The sequence below is a fragment of the Orcinus orca genome, chromosome 20 (assembly GCF_937001465.1).
Source record: "Orcinus orca chromosome 20, mOrcOrc1.1, whole genome shotgun sequence".
In the NCBI taxonomy this organism is placed as follows: Eukaryota; Metazoa; Chordata; class Mammalia; order Artiodactyla; family Delphinidae; genus Orcinus; species Orcinus orca.
This window is the reverse complement of record NC_064578.1, coordinates 53,810,527-53,823,822: the sequence shown is the minus strand read 5'-3', so window position 1 is coordinate 53,823,822 and position 13,296 is coordinate 53,810,527. Positions and strand designations below refer to the sequence as shown.

At 51.8% G+C, this 13,296-nt stretch overlaps 2 protein-coding genes across 2 annotated transcripts in view; one reads left to right on the top strand and one right to left on the bottom strand.

Annotated features, from left to right (window-relative positions):
- LOC117199139 (zinc finger protein 677-like) overlaps nucleotides 1-13,296 on the top strand; it is a 545,188-nt gene that overhangs the window by 260,521 nt on the left and 271,371 nt on the right. The window lies entirely within an intron of this gene.
- Nucleotides 1-13,296, bottom strand: part of PPP2R1A (protein phosphatase 2 scaffold subunit Aalpha) — a 33,064-nt gene that overhangs the window by 11,602 nt on the left and 8,166 nt on the right. The window contains exons 2-5 of the mRNA XM_004286478.3: nucleotides 9,615-9,705; nucleotides 6,567-6,667; nucleotides 1,211-1,443; nucleotides 63-210 (exon numbers count right to left, since the gene is read on the bottom strand). Coding sequence (XP_004286526.1) covers nucleotides 63-210; nucleotides 1,211-1,443; nucleotides 6,567-6,667; nucleotides 9,615-9,705 — 573 coding nt within the window. The remainder of the gene's footprint in view (nucleotides 1-62; nucleotides 211-1,210; nucleotides 1,444-6,566; nucleotides 6,668-9,614; nucleotides 9,706-13,296) is intronic.

Below are 13,296 nucleotides of genomic sequence, written 5' to 3'. Positions count from 1 at the left end.
CCCTTTCAGACTCAGGGTCCACTGGAGGGAGACAGAGGAGAGGGGCGTGGAGCAGACCCCACCTGCTCGTCAGAGGCCAGGTTGGAGAACATGGGGATGATCTCGCTCTTGACGTTGTCCAGCTCCAGCACCTTGGCGAACTCCCCCAGCTTGGAGGCTGCGGCCCGCCGCACCATGGGGGTGTCATCTGAGCACAGGTTCCGGAAGTACCTGGGGGTTGGGATGGGGCTCAGGAGGGACCCCTGGGATCCCAAGGCAGCAGGCAACACCATGGAGGGCGAGCACAGATGCTGTAGTCACGCAGTTCCTGGCTTTGCCTGGGTGACCCTAGGCGAGTGATGGCCTCTGAATCTTCCCAGCCCTACACAATGGAGCTGATAACAGTACCTACCCTACAGGGTCGTTATGAGGGTTAAATGAGACAATGTGCATGAAACAATCAGCAGCCTTTCTGCAGTAAGTCCATAGTGAATGGCAGGTACTGATTATATTATTATGACCACATAAAATTGCTTGGCTAAGCTGCTGGGCTGAGGCTACTCAAGGATTTTCCCTTCCAGCAGTGACTGCTCCAGTTGGAGATGCACGGGGGCACATGCGGCCCTCTACGTGCCTGCAGGCAGCTGTAAACCAGTATTCTGGCAGGAGTGATGGCTCAGGGCCCGGGCTTGCTGCTCAGTGGTTCATAAAGATGGTGGATGGACAGAAGTCCAGAGGGAGGGGAAACACACATTAATAGAAAATTTTAATCCAATTAAAAATATTTTCACTGGTTCTTCTGGAAGCCAAGTCTTACATGCAAGCAATTCCCTGGGGTATCAAGCCAAAGGGGAGAAGGGTAGTGGAGGAGGAGGCCTCCTATCTGCCAACCGCAAACAGGCCTAAGATAGCATCACACATCACTTGTCGAGTGCTTCTGTGTACCAGATTCTGTTCTAAGCATTTTGTATGTAGTAATTCTTTTAAATCCTCACAATAACCAATGGGAGAAAGAACCATCATTATCTCCACTTCCTAAATGACCAAGAGGCAGTGCCTGGGTTCACACCCAGCTGTGTCCAGACACCACGTCTCTGAGGGGTGGGCACAGGGGAGTGGGGGCTGGAAGAGCTCTGGGGCCTTCGGGCCCTGGATGGGCCTAGAGGGGGCCGAGGCTTGAGAGAAGGGGACCAAGGAGAGGGAAGAGGCTGGGTCTTGCCAGGGGACTCACTGTCGAAGTTCCGCCTTGACGGCACTGGACACGCGGGGGTAGCAGACGGAGAAGAGGCCGCAGGCCGACGTGCGGGAGGTGAACCAGTCGCCGCCCGCCAGCCGCTTCACGAGCGGCACGAAGTGGGCCTCAAGGTCGGAGGGCGAGTGCTCGTGCGAGATGGCCCGCAGGGACTCCACCGCCTTGTCTCGCACCACGGTTTCCTCCACCGTGGCCAGCGACTCCAGGGGTGGCTGGGGGGCAGAACACGAGGTCACCGCCCAGCTCCCTCCCCCCACCCCACACTGCTCAGCTCCTCCAACAGGTCTTCCCTGACCCCCCCAAGCCAGCCTGCCTTCCCTGAAGAACCTCTTTCACAGGACCCTGAAGGCGCTTCAGTGGGGTCCACACACCTCACAATTATACACGTCGCTTTCTGAGGACAGGGCCGCAACTGTCATCAGCTTCTCAAAGTGCAGGAATCATCACTGATGTTGACTGGAACATCTATTTACTACATGTTCTGAGCAGGGCCACAACTCTAGGGGGGCACTGGTTCTAACTCACTGAATCCTACAAAGCAGGTCCTATGAAGAGGAAACTGAGGCACAGACAGGCTAAGTAACTTGCCCGAGCATAACAGCCACAAGCCAGGATCTAAACCGGGCCAGCTGGCTCCAGAACCTCCGAAGGGCTGACAGGCAATTGCATCAGGATCTCACAATACTGGGGGACTTTGAGGCTCGCGACTCTCACTGGTTTGTTACTGTGAGGCCTGGAGTGATCACGTTCCTTTACGGACATTTGACTGGCTCACCACCGTGTCCCCCGAGCCCAGCAGACCTCTTGGCACAGGGCAGGAACTCGGGAATTACTGACCTAATGAAGGGAGACTCAATTTACCCTAATCTGTTCAAAAAAGATGTGGAGGTCTGTGGTCTGAAGTCCAACCTGCCCTGACAGGTAAAGAAAGTAGAAGAAATGATAAATGGAAATGCTTCCAGGGCCCATGCAGGAAACAGAATTGAAGCAATGGGCAAAGGTGACAGGTGCGGACAACCGAGGCAGAGACTGGGGCAAACTGGAGAGCATACAGTCTAGGGAGTACAGCTGCTTTCCAGCTCTGTCAGCTGTCACCACGGGGAAACATGGCTGGTAAAAGCAAAGCTGGTTTCCCAAAAGCAGCCAAAAGGGGCAGGTTCTTATCTGTGAAAAAAACCTCATTTAACACATGCTCCAACATGGATAAACCTTGAAGACATTATGCTAAATGAAATTAGCCAGTCGCAAAAGACTCCATATTGAATGACTCCTTTACGTGAGGTGTCCAGAGCACAGGCACACCTTGTTTTATTGCGCTTCACTTTACTGCACTTTGCAAATACTGCACTGTTTCAAAAAAATGAAGGTTGTGGCGTCTACCAACTCTATCAATGTCATTTTTCCAACAGCATTTGCTCACTTCAAGTCTGTGTCACATTCTGGTAATTCTCTCAATATTTCAAACTTTTTCATTATTAGTGTATTTGTTATGGTGACCTGCGATCAGTGACCTTTGATGTTACTATTGCAAAAAGACTACAACTCGCTGAAGGCTCAGATGATGGTTAGTATTTTTTAGCAAGAAAGTATTAACTAAGGTCTATGTACCTTTTTTTGACAGAATGCTATTGCACATTTGATAGACTACAGTAAAGTGTAACCATAACTTTTATATATACTAGGAAACAAAAAAATTCATGTGACTCGTTTTATTGCAATATTCACTTTACTATGGTAGTCTGCGACCAAACCTACAATATCTCTGAGGTATGTCTGTAGTCAGATTCACAGAGACAGAAAGTGGAATGATGGTTGCTGGGGGCTGGGGTAAGGAGCTTGGGGGTCACTGGTTAATGAGTACAGAGTTTCTTTGGGGAAGATGAGAAAGTTCTGGAGATGAATGGTAGTGATGGCTGCACCACAACGTGAATGTACTTAACATCACGGAAGAGTACACTTAAAAATGGTTAAAATGGTAAATATTATTTATAATTTACCATGATAAAAAAAATCAAAAACAGAATTTTTAAAAACTCATTTTAAAAAGGTGGCAATAGGGGCTTCGCTGGTGGCGCAGTGGTTGAGAGTCCGCCTGCCGATGCAGCGGACGCGGGTTCGTGACCCGGTCCGGGAAGATCCCACATGCCGCGGAGCGGCTGGGCCTGTGAGCCATGGCCGCTGGGCCTGCGCATCCGGAGCCTGTGCTCTGCATCGGGAGAGGCCGCAACAGTGAGAGGCCCGCATAACACACACAAAAAAAAGGTGGCAATGGGGGCTTCCCTGGTGGCGCAGTGGTTGAGAATCCGCCTGCCAATGCAGGGGACACGGGTTCAAGTCCTGGTCCGGGAAGATCCCACATGCCGCGGAGTAACTAAGCCCATGCGCCACAACTACTGAGCCTGTGCTCTAGAGCCGGTGAGCCACAACTACTGAGCCCACGTGCCACAACTACTGAAGCCCGCGTGCCTAGAGCCCATGTTCCGCAACAGGAGAGGCCACCACAATGAGGCCTGTGCACCACGGCGCAGAGTGGCTCGCACTCTCCGCAGCTGAAGAGGGCCTCCGTGCAGTGGCGGGGACCCAACACAGCCACGGGAGGGAGGGAGGGAGGGAGGGGGCAATGATTCACAAGGAAAACGTAATGCCATGCCTGCCTGGGGACCCTCAGTGTGCGGCCTGTGTCACAGGGACACGCTCTCGTAGGGTTCTGGGTGCAGGACTGGCTCACAGAGGTGTGGTTGCAGACATGGTGTCACAGTACTGCAGGGACCGGGTTCCTCTTATTTCCTTGTTCTCCCACTACCCAGGCTGGCACACAGGAGGCACTCAATCTTCCATTTAGAGTCCCTCGGTAAATATTGAGTAATAATTGATTAATACTTAGCAAGTGACTGTAAGTGAAACTTATGGTAACCTGTCACAATAACAGAGGCCTGGGGACTAAGGCTAAGCAGTAGTTACATCACCCAAGGATCTCTGCCCCAGTGGGTTACTGCAGGGAGAGGTTCTCACAGTGTGGTTCCCAGACCACCCACGGCAGGATCACCCAGGAGGCCTCTCCCAGCACAGACCTAAAGAATCAGACTCTGGGGGCAGGGCCCAGGAAGGTGCACATTGAGGAAACCCCAAGTGATGCTTTTGCATAACAAAGACCCATTGCCATGAGGCCTCTGTGCAATGGAGGGTGGGGTTCTCAAACCTGGGGAGGGGGAAAGGCGTGAACCTCCTAAAATCATCTCTACTCGTTTGAGGAGAGGGTCTGGAGTTTTCATTTTCATCTAAGGGACCCATGATTCCAAAAGGGTTAAGAGCTGCTGATACAGAAATAATCCTCACACTATACCTACACGGATCTCTGTGAAATTCCATCTCACTCACACCGCAGAGAACGAGGGCCGGGATCGGGTCTGACACACCTCTGGGTTCCCGGAGCCCACAGTCCTTGCTCATGTTCATGGAATGAACAGGTTGCAAAAGAGCCATTTCCCGTAACTTGTCAAAATCCACCTCCTCCAGGAGCTCCTCCTCGACAGCTCCCCCATCCCATCTAACCCAGATTAGCCGCCTCTTCTGGGTTCTAAGGGTCCCTGGTTTCCCTTTATTCCAGCTCGGATCAGCCTGTGGGGCAACCAGGAGCCCTCTGAAGACAGTACAGAAGAGTGGTAGTGGCAACGAGCTGGGGGCCTGGGTTCAAATCCTGGCTCTGCCTCTTCCCAGCTTGTGCCTCGGTTTCCTCATCTGTGAAATGACACCAGCACGAGTCTCACAGGGTCGCTGCAGGACACAATGGGTTACTGTACATAAGGCACTCAGAACACACGCTGCAGGTGCTGAGTGAGCTGAAGCTATTCTGACCTGACTTGCCTGCGGGTTCCCAGTGTTGCCTGGCCCAGAGGATCCTCATGGATACCAGTCCCAAAGGTCACACATGACTGCTCCCCAAAGAGAAGCATGGGATGACAGGGGTTTCCCTCATTGGGAATGATCAGTGGAAGACCCTGACTCGGCAGGGGAAGGAAGCCGGGTTCCAGCCGTTTGTCTGCAGGCCTGTGGCTCTGGTTGAAGCTGTGGGGTACTCAACAGTGTTCTCTGCTCCTGAGTCCTCTGAGAAGCTGCTGAAAGCTATTAATTCTCTCCTCAGAAAGACTGATAAACACCAGGGGCTGCAGATAGTTCCATGGAGTTCAAGGGACCCCTTTCAGGTAGGTCTAGGGACCTCATCACGTTCCTGGTGTTAAGCAGTCCTGCTCTGTATAAAATGTATGAAATGACCTCATTCACATACAATTTTCTGTGTGTTCATATACAATTATACATGTGCACTCAGGTGAGAGACAGGATACCAGAATCTAATGATAATTATCACAGTTTCTTAGAGTTAATGCTTAATGCATGTTTGGAAGAAATTAAATGACCATATGTGCTCAAATCCAAGACCCCAATAAGCAGCACATTATTTCACAGACCACTAAAAGGAACAAGGCCTGCTGACAGTAACTGTAAAACACCATCAAGTGCAGATGCCACAGTATGCTAACATGTCTTCAGGAACCATGAAAGAATTATTGGGAGGAAAAAAAAGGAGGCAGAGCTGTTCCACGGCTCTGAAGAACAGTGAGCAACCTCCAAGGGTCTTTCAACCCAGGTCACAGGACTGGAGCACTTCCTCCCTTCTCTTCTCCCAAACAGCAGTTGCTATCAGTATCTGACCATCTCTGTCCCCAGACATCACCCAGCACAGGGTCTCACAGGCAGGAAGTGGGTGGGGCCTGGGGGAGAGTCAACCGGACACACCTGGAATCCCAGCTCTGCCACTCACTAGCCGTGCGACCTTCGACACTGAACCTCTTGTTGCTCCAGGTGGCTGTCTCTACCCCAAAGGGTGGACACGACCTCACAACATATGGCATTAATGACAACGGAGCTACGATCTGTGAGTACTTACTACATGCCAAGTACTGTGCTAAGGGCTTCTTGAGTCGATTCTCAAGGTAAGTTTTAATGACTCGAGGTTAAGTAATTTACAAGTCACACAGCAAGCAGTGGAAGAACCCAGCCTAACTCCAAACTGAAAGCCTCACGCGTCGAGTGCCGGTGGGGCCTGGTGCTGGTCAGGCACGCCCAGTCAACGGTAAGGAGGACACCCGCGTTTTTGTGCTGATGTATTAAATGTCACTGCTGACTTGCCAGATTAAAGTGAATGTCCAAGGCCCAGCTGTTCCGAGAAGATGACCCCAGCCTCTCCTGCACTCTCCCCTCCCCGCCCTGGCTGCCAGGACCATGGGTCTGACCCCGCCAGGGCCAGGCAGGGGCCTTCCCCACCTTCCAGACTCACCAGCAGGCAGTGCACGTACTCAGGGCCTCCGACCAGAGTGGTGAAGGTGCCCAGCTGTTCCGCCAGGGCCAAGAGGACCTCATCCTCATCGTAGATGGTGTCTGTGGGACAAGACAGACTGGCTTACAGTTCCACCCCAAGTATGACCCCACCCTTCAGTAACCCAAGCTGGGAACAAGCAGGCTCCACTCTGCTTCCTCAAACTGGCAGCCACCCTCCACCTGGGTGGGCAGAGATGAAGGCAGAGGCTGGGGGCAGCTGACAGAGTGCCCGTGGCTAGGTGCGGGACACTGGGGGAGCGAGACCACCTCGCTGCATCCCAGTCTCCACACCTGTAAAATGGGGCCAATCCTTCCACTGCAGCGACGGCCAGAGTGAGGAGCAAACGCGACCACGTGTATGAGCGCAGAGCCTGGGAAACGGGAGCTCTCTTTGCTTCTGCCCTCAGCACTGTTCCCTCTGCCAGGAACTTCGCTCTCTTCAGCCTGAGGAAGTCTGCTCTGTCCTTCGACACTTGGTTTAGCTACCGCTTCCTGGAAGATTTCCAGGGTGCCACCCGGACAGCTCAGGTCCCTTCTCTAGGCTCACTGCCCAACCAGGCCACCCTTATCAGACCTCACTGCGGGCTATGACCACCCGAGTCCAGGACTGGCTCCTCTGTGCCCCAGCTTCTGCCAGAGATGAGCACAGTGGGCACTCAATCTGCTCAACTTTGCTGAAAGAAGGGACGATTGTGCGCGAAGAGAACTGCTCTGTCCTAACACCTAAATCCAAAGGCCCTTCTCAAGCTCCATCCTCCCTTTGCTGAGGCGATGGGAATGACTATGGCAGAAGACGCCAGCATCCCTAGCGTCTAGGCTGGCATCTCAGCTCCCTGAGTGTACGTGAGGCATATGCCCATCCTGTGGTAGGTTCAAATCCTGCTCTCTCGTTGGCTGGGTGTGTGGCAGCTCACTTGGCCTGAGACTCTTTTCTCATCCCCCAAATCACAACAACAGCGTTGTTCTGAGACTGAAGGGAAATAACTGCTTTCTGTGAAGAGCTCAGCTTGGGGCCCAGCACGAGAGTCAGTGCTTTACTAAACTCTGGCCGGCGTGGCTCTGGCGTGTCCTGCTCTCAGGCTGCCTCCCAGCCTCGGTTTCGCCGGCTCCCACTGTGGACAGTTCAGATCACCCTCCCTGTTCTGTTCCTTTCCTGGAGACCTTAAGGACATCCTCAACTCATACTCAACTCTACCTCCAGTCCAGACTCCTTGGCCAAGCTGCATCCCTGGAAGCTAAACATACGGGAGCTGCCAGCACCTCAGATCTCCACCCTTCCCACCTCCACACAACTGCCCTCCCAGCTTCTCTGGCCCACACCCGTCAACCCCCACGTTAACGTTGCCCCTGCGTCTCTCCCTGCAGCCCTCACCATGCAAAGCGCCACGTTCAATCCTGGCCCCGTCCGCCCTTCACTCCTGCCGGCTTCCCTCCAGGCAGCCTCCCCGCCACCTCCACCAAGAAACTGCCCGCAGCACGTGCTGCGTGGAGCACTGGATCCGCCAGCCATCCTGTGAGTTAGGGCCTGCTTTACCCCCTCTGCAGAGAGGGGAGCTGAGGTTGGGAGCCGTGGAATGGCTTAGCCAGGTGTGCCCAGCAGGTTGGTGGCACAGCTGGGTTTCAAACCCAGGTCCTTCCAACTCTTTTCTCTACAACTTTTTAGCCACTGCTTTACACTGCCGTACCACACTCCCTGTACCCCTTGCCCCCGAGGCCGTCCGGGTCTCAGCGTTCTAAAGCCTTCAAGTCTCTCCAACATTTCACCAGTGGAAGCCACTGGTTTGAGGTCATCTGCTCAATGTCACGTGTGCAGATGCCTCCTCCCCATGTGGTGTTCAGAGGCAGATACCCCTGAGCTCCTCAGTCATCAGCTGTGACTGTGGGCAAGTCCCTGCACATCCCCTCAAGCCTCAACTCCCCCAGTGTGAAATGATGAGGGGGTGAGAGTCCCTGCCTCCCTCCCGCCTCACAGCACCATCACTAGGCCCAAGTGAGAGGATCAGAGATGAAAGAGTTTCACTAGGGACAAAGCACAGCTAACTCTGAGCCTTTACTGGCGATTTTAATTAGTATGAAGTACGAAGTCATAATAAGAATGATGGGAACAGAGGATTTACCATTAACTGGTGATCCAGTCTGTATCAGATATTGTGTCAAGTGCTTTAAGTACATCTTCACAGACAGGAGAGCACAGGAACGGTCTAATCGCTAACACCTCAGCAGCACTTACCACATGCTGAGCACTTTACGTGGGATCTTATTTCATCTTCATATTAGGTTGAACTATTAATGCCCTTCTCACACATGAAGGATCGGAGGCGGGCAGATATGAAGTATCTCGCCCAAGGTCACACAGCTAGAAAGTGGTAGAGCTAGGATTTGAGCCCAGGTAGTTGGGACCCAAGTCTGTGCTATGAGTCATTAACCAACACTGTCGAGTTTGGAGCCAGCGTGACTTGATAAATATCCCCTCTGGAGCACCTCCTAACTGTAGGACCAAATAAGTTACCTCATCTCTCCATGCCTCGGTTTCCTCATCTATGAAATGGGGGCAGCAGTCTTACCTACCTTAAGGAGTTACTGTGAGATTAACTTGGACAACAATGGTGGTGTACATTTACTGAGCACAGCTCTATGTGAACGAACTCAATCCTCACAAGAAAGGGTTTAGAACATCACCTGGCACATTAGGTATATATATAGTAACTGTAGGCTGTTATTGTTATTATTTAATGTTCACAACATGCTACATCACATGTCGACTATGCCCATTTTACACATAAGAACTCTATGGAACAGTGAGGTAACTCGCCTAAAGTCACTGGAGCTTCGATTCAAACCTGGCTCTATCTGCCTCCAGAGCGCTTTTCACCAGTCCCTGCCCCAGCCCCAGCACCCGGCACACGGCACTTACAAACACCTTGTTAAATCCAGAGGGGCTCCTCTTACCTGGCAGGAACCACCCCCGGGAGCCCCCAATTGACCTGGGCCCCAGGAGGACCCGTACCTGTAAGGAAGGGCAGAAGCTCACTGCGGGTCCTTTCAACCCCGAGGGCCAAGGCGATGGTGGACAGCTTCTTGATGCTGTTGAGGCGAAGCTAATGACAGAACGAGAAAAGGAAGGGAGAATGTTAGCAAGTCCAGACTTAAGGGAGTCTGACACCTCTGGACCCAGTCAGCCCCTGGAAGCCTTGCTAAGCATGTGTGGGGTGCTGAGTAATAACTTGGCAAGTCTACCAAGTCACTCTGTGACCCTGGGTCATTAAATTACAATGGCAGCAGCAGCCTCAGCAAAAGCATCCGGCGGGTCTCACTGAGCCAACACCCCTCGTGGCACTTTCGAGGACCACCCTGTCCGACACTGCACCCGCCTCCCCACCGTCCCCACCCTCCTGCTTTTGCCCCCTCCTGCGCTCAGCAAGGCTAACACACTGAGCCTTGGACTCTAACAGCGGTAGCCACGTTCCCAGCTTACTCTGGGCCCAGTCCCAGCCCAAGCACTCACTTGCACTGTCTCATTTAACTCTCACGACAAGCAGAGGGTTACAAGCCCTGCCCCAGAGAAGAGGAAACGGGCTCAGGGAATGAAAGTCCCTTGCAAGGGTCACACAGCTCAGATGGTGTAGAGTGGGATTGTAACCAGGACTGTTGGCTAACAGTGATAACAGAACAAACAATACTATAATGGCGGGCAGCCACCAGAAGCTCGGGGTGACAGGTCTTCTCACAGCCTCTCGAAGGAACCAACACTACTGACACCTTGATCTCAGACTTCTGGCTTCCAGAACTGAGAGAGAACACTCGTGGCTGTTTGAAGCTACCAAAGATGTGATGCTTTGCTGTGGTGACCCTCGGAATCTCACACACTCCGCTGACACACAGCGGGTCCCAGGCTCAGCCTGTTGGTGTTAGGACCGCATTTGATCCTCTCGTCCCCGGGGGCATGACTAGCCACCTCTCCACCACCATGGAGGCGCAGAAAGCTGCCTGAGCGAGCACTGAGACCCAGCCCCAGCTGCTGCCATCTGACTGGGAAACCTCTCTTCCTGTTTCTCCATCCTGACAACAGGGCTGCTCGGCTGCGGCCGGAAGGCAGTGAGCTCATGTGTGTGAGTGGAAGGCGACGCCCTCAAGGGTGAGTAAGCCGCGCCAGGCCAAGCGGGAATCCTCCTCCCGGAAGGAAGGAAAGAATGAGGAGGGACCAGGTCAAGGAGAGCAGCACGGGCTCCCCCAGCCTATTCTTTCCCAGGCCCCACGCAGCTGCGAACAGGTCTGCAAGTGACTGGCGTCCTGCATCCCCTCTGGTTTAAGGGGTTTAAGACTCTCTTTGGGAATCACAATGATGAGAACCTCAAGAAATGCTATGGTGGCCTCACCTCAGAAAAACACACACACCGCACTTTTCATACCACGTCACTGGGTTTTTGGACCACCTGGGCTTGAGGTAGTCCAAGCACTCACCATCCTGGTAGTAAAAGGATCTTCAGATTAAGTACTACAAGGCCTGCATCTTATTTTTAGCCCAAAATTAAATGTATATAAAGACAGACCTACAGAAACAGATGAACGACTCAAGATGGTGAACACGAACACTCACTGAACCTGAGTGGTGAGCACACAGGTGCTCACTGTACCGGTCTAGAGGTGGGCAGACTTTCTGTAAATTGCCAGGAAGCATTTTCAGCTTTGCAGGCCACTCGGTCTCTATCTCAACCACTCAACTGTGTCTCTGTAGCACAAAAACAGCCAAAGACCCAGACAATATGTAAGCAAGTGGGCATGACTGCATTCCAATAAAACTACACCTGCAAGGCTGCGGGGCAGAATCTGGCCCACACGCTGTAGTTTTCTGGCCCTTGTACTAGTCCTTTGATGTTCTGTACGTTTGAAATTGTCCTCAAGAGTATATCAGAGTAAGTATTGACTTAGTTGCCTGTTTCTCTGTCACCTCCAAGTTGAATCTCTGTGTTCTTCTCTCAGCTGGGCTACATGGAAAAGCACACGTGGTCCAGGGCACAGGATGCTGGCAGGGGATAATCATAATGACAGTAACAATAGCCGCTAGCATTTACTGATTGCTTACTATGTGCTTGGCGTGGATAATTAATACATTCACTCCTTAGAACTGTGCTCTGAGGTGGGTATTGTTACTAGAATCCTCCCTTTTAAAGGTAAGCACGCTGATGTGCAGAGAAGCTGTCACTTGGTGGAAAGGTGCAGAGCCGTGTCCAGAAGCCAGATGCCCTGACTCTTATTAATCTCAACATCACACTGTCATTTAGGAACGATGCCCAGGGAACCGGCCCAGGAGAATCAGGCCAACTCTTCCATGGTGGACAGCCCCCTTCCTTCCACTGCCGTCTCTGGAGATTCTGCTTTTGGTTTTAAGAATAGCTGCTGGTTTCTTCGGCATAAATGGCACCGTGAACGCTTAAGAAAGGCAGCAACAGGGCGGGCTTTAGATACACTATCTGGGTTCAAGGCTAAGCTGCTTTTCACATTAGCTGTGGGAACTTGGGCCACTCTTTGTACCTTTTTGAGTCTCAATTTTCTCATCTGTGAAATGGGGGACTGTAATAATACCTATCCTTTGTGCTTTGTGAGTACAAAGTGACATGATACTGGAACAGCCTCGCACCAGAGGAAGATGAGTAATGGCAGCTATGGCAACCTTGCTCGGTTGACGGCACCCTGATTTTCGTCCACGTATCAAGGACACATGCAGCAGCTGGCTAGCTGTCCACCGACGTCTCGTTTCCCTTCTCTCACAGTGACAGAGTAATAATTACAAACATTTCCTTGGTACTCACTATGTGCCAGGCAGTGTTCTAGGTGCCAATGTTTTCACTCATTTGATCCTCACAACTCTGAGGTAAACACAGGATCACCCATTTTGGGGCAGAGAAAACAAAACCTCACACAGCTCTCAAGTGGCAAGATTTGAACCCCAGCCACTTGGCTCTGAGCCAATACTATCAATTCGTATTTCTGTTTTCTGGTGTTTTTCAGTTGGGGGGTGCACTATGAACCCCTTAGCAGGTTTTTAAATGATCACAATTTTGAAACAGAGGTGAGCATAAACAGCACTAGAAGTATCTGCAACAGCTGAAATGAGCTCTGAAGATTCATGATTACCACTGGTGACAGAGTCATAGGTTTTGCTAACACTATTTATAATACGCTATAATATACTAGTACGTATAAATGTAATTCATAATAGAAGTTAAATTTGAGTTAGGGACTGGTAAAAATAAAGATGTTATTTTTCTCATCCAAATTCTTGGACCTGAATGCCAGATGGGCCCCAGGTTAAGAGCTCCTGCACTGGGCTATACTGCCACTCGTAACCTCTGGTTTTCACCTGTGCACATGAACCCTCGGCAAAGATATTTCTGAATCACCTGTGCATTTGGATATGACCATGAGACTAATGTCTGGCCAGTGGGAATGGTGTGTGTGACTTCTAGAATTGTCCTTATGGGGAGACGGGGTCATATCCCTCATCCTTCCTTCCTGTTTAGAATGGGGCTATGATGGCTGGGGCTTCAGCAGCCATCTTGGGGTCTTGAGATAACCTGAGAATGGGGAGGGCAGGATGGAGGCCAAACAGAGAACAATGTGTAAGAGCCTGGGACCCTAACACCTAGAGTGCCACACCAGCTTGGATTGCCACCAGACTTTTTGACTGT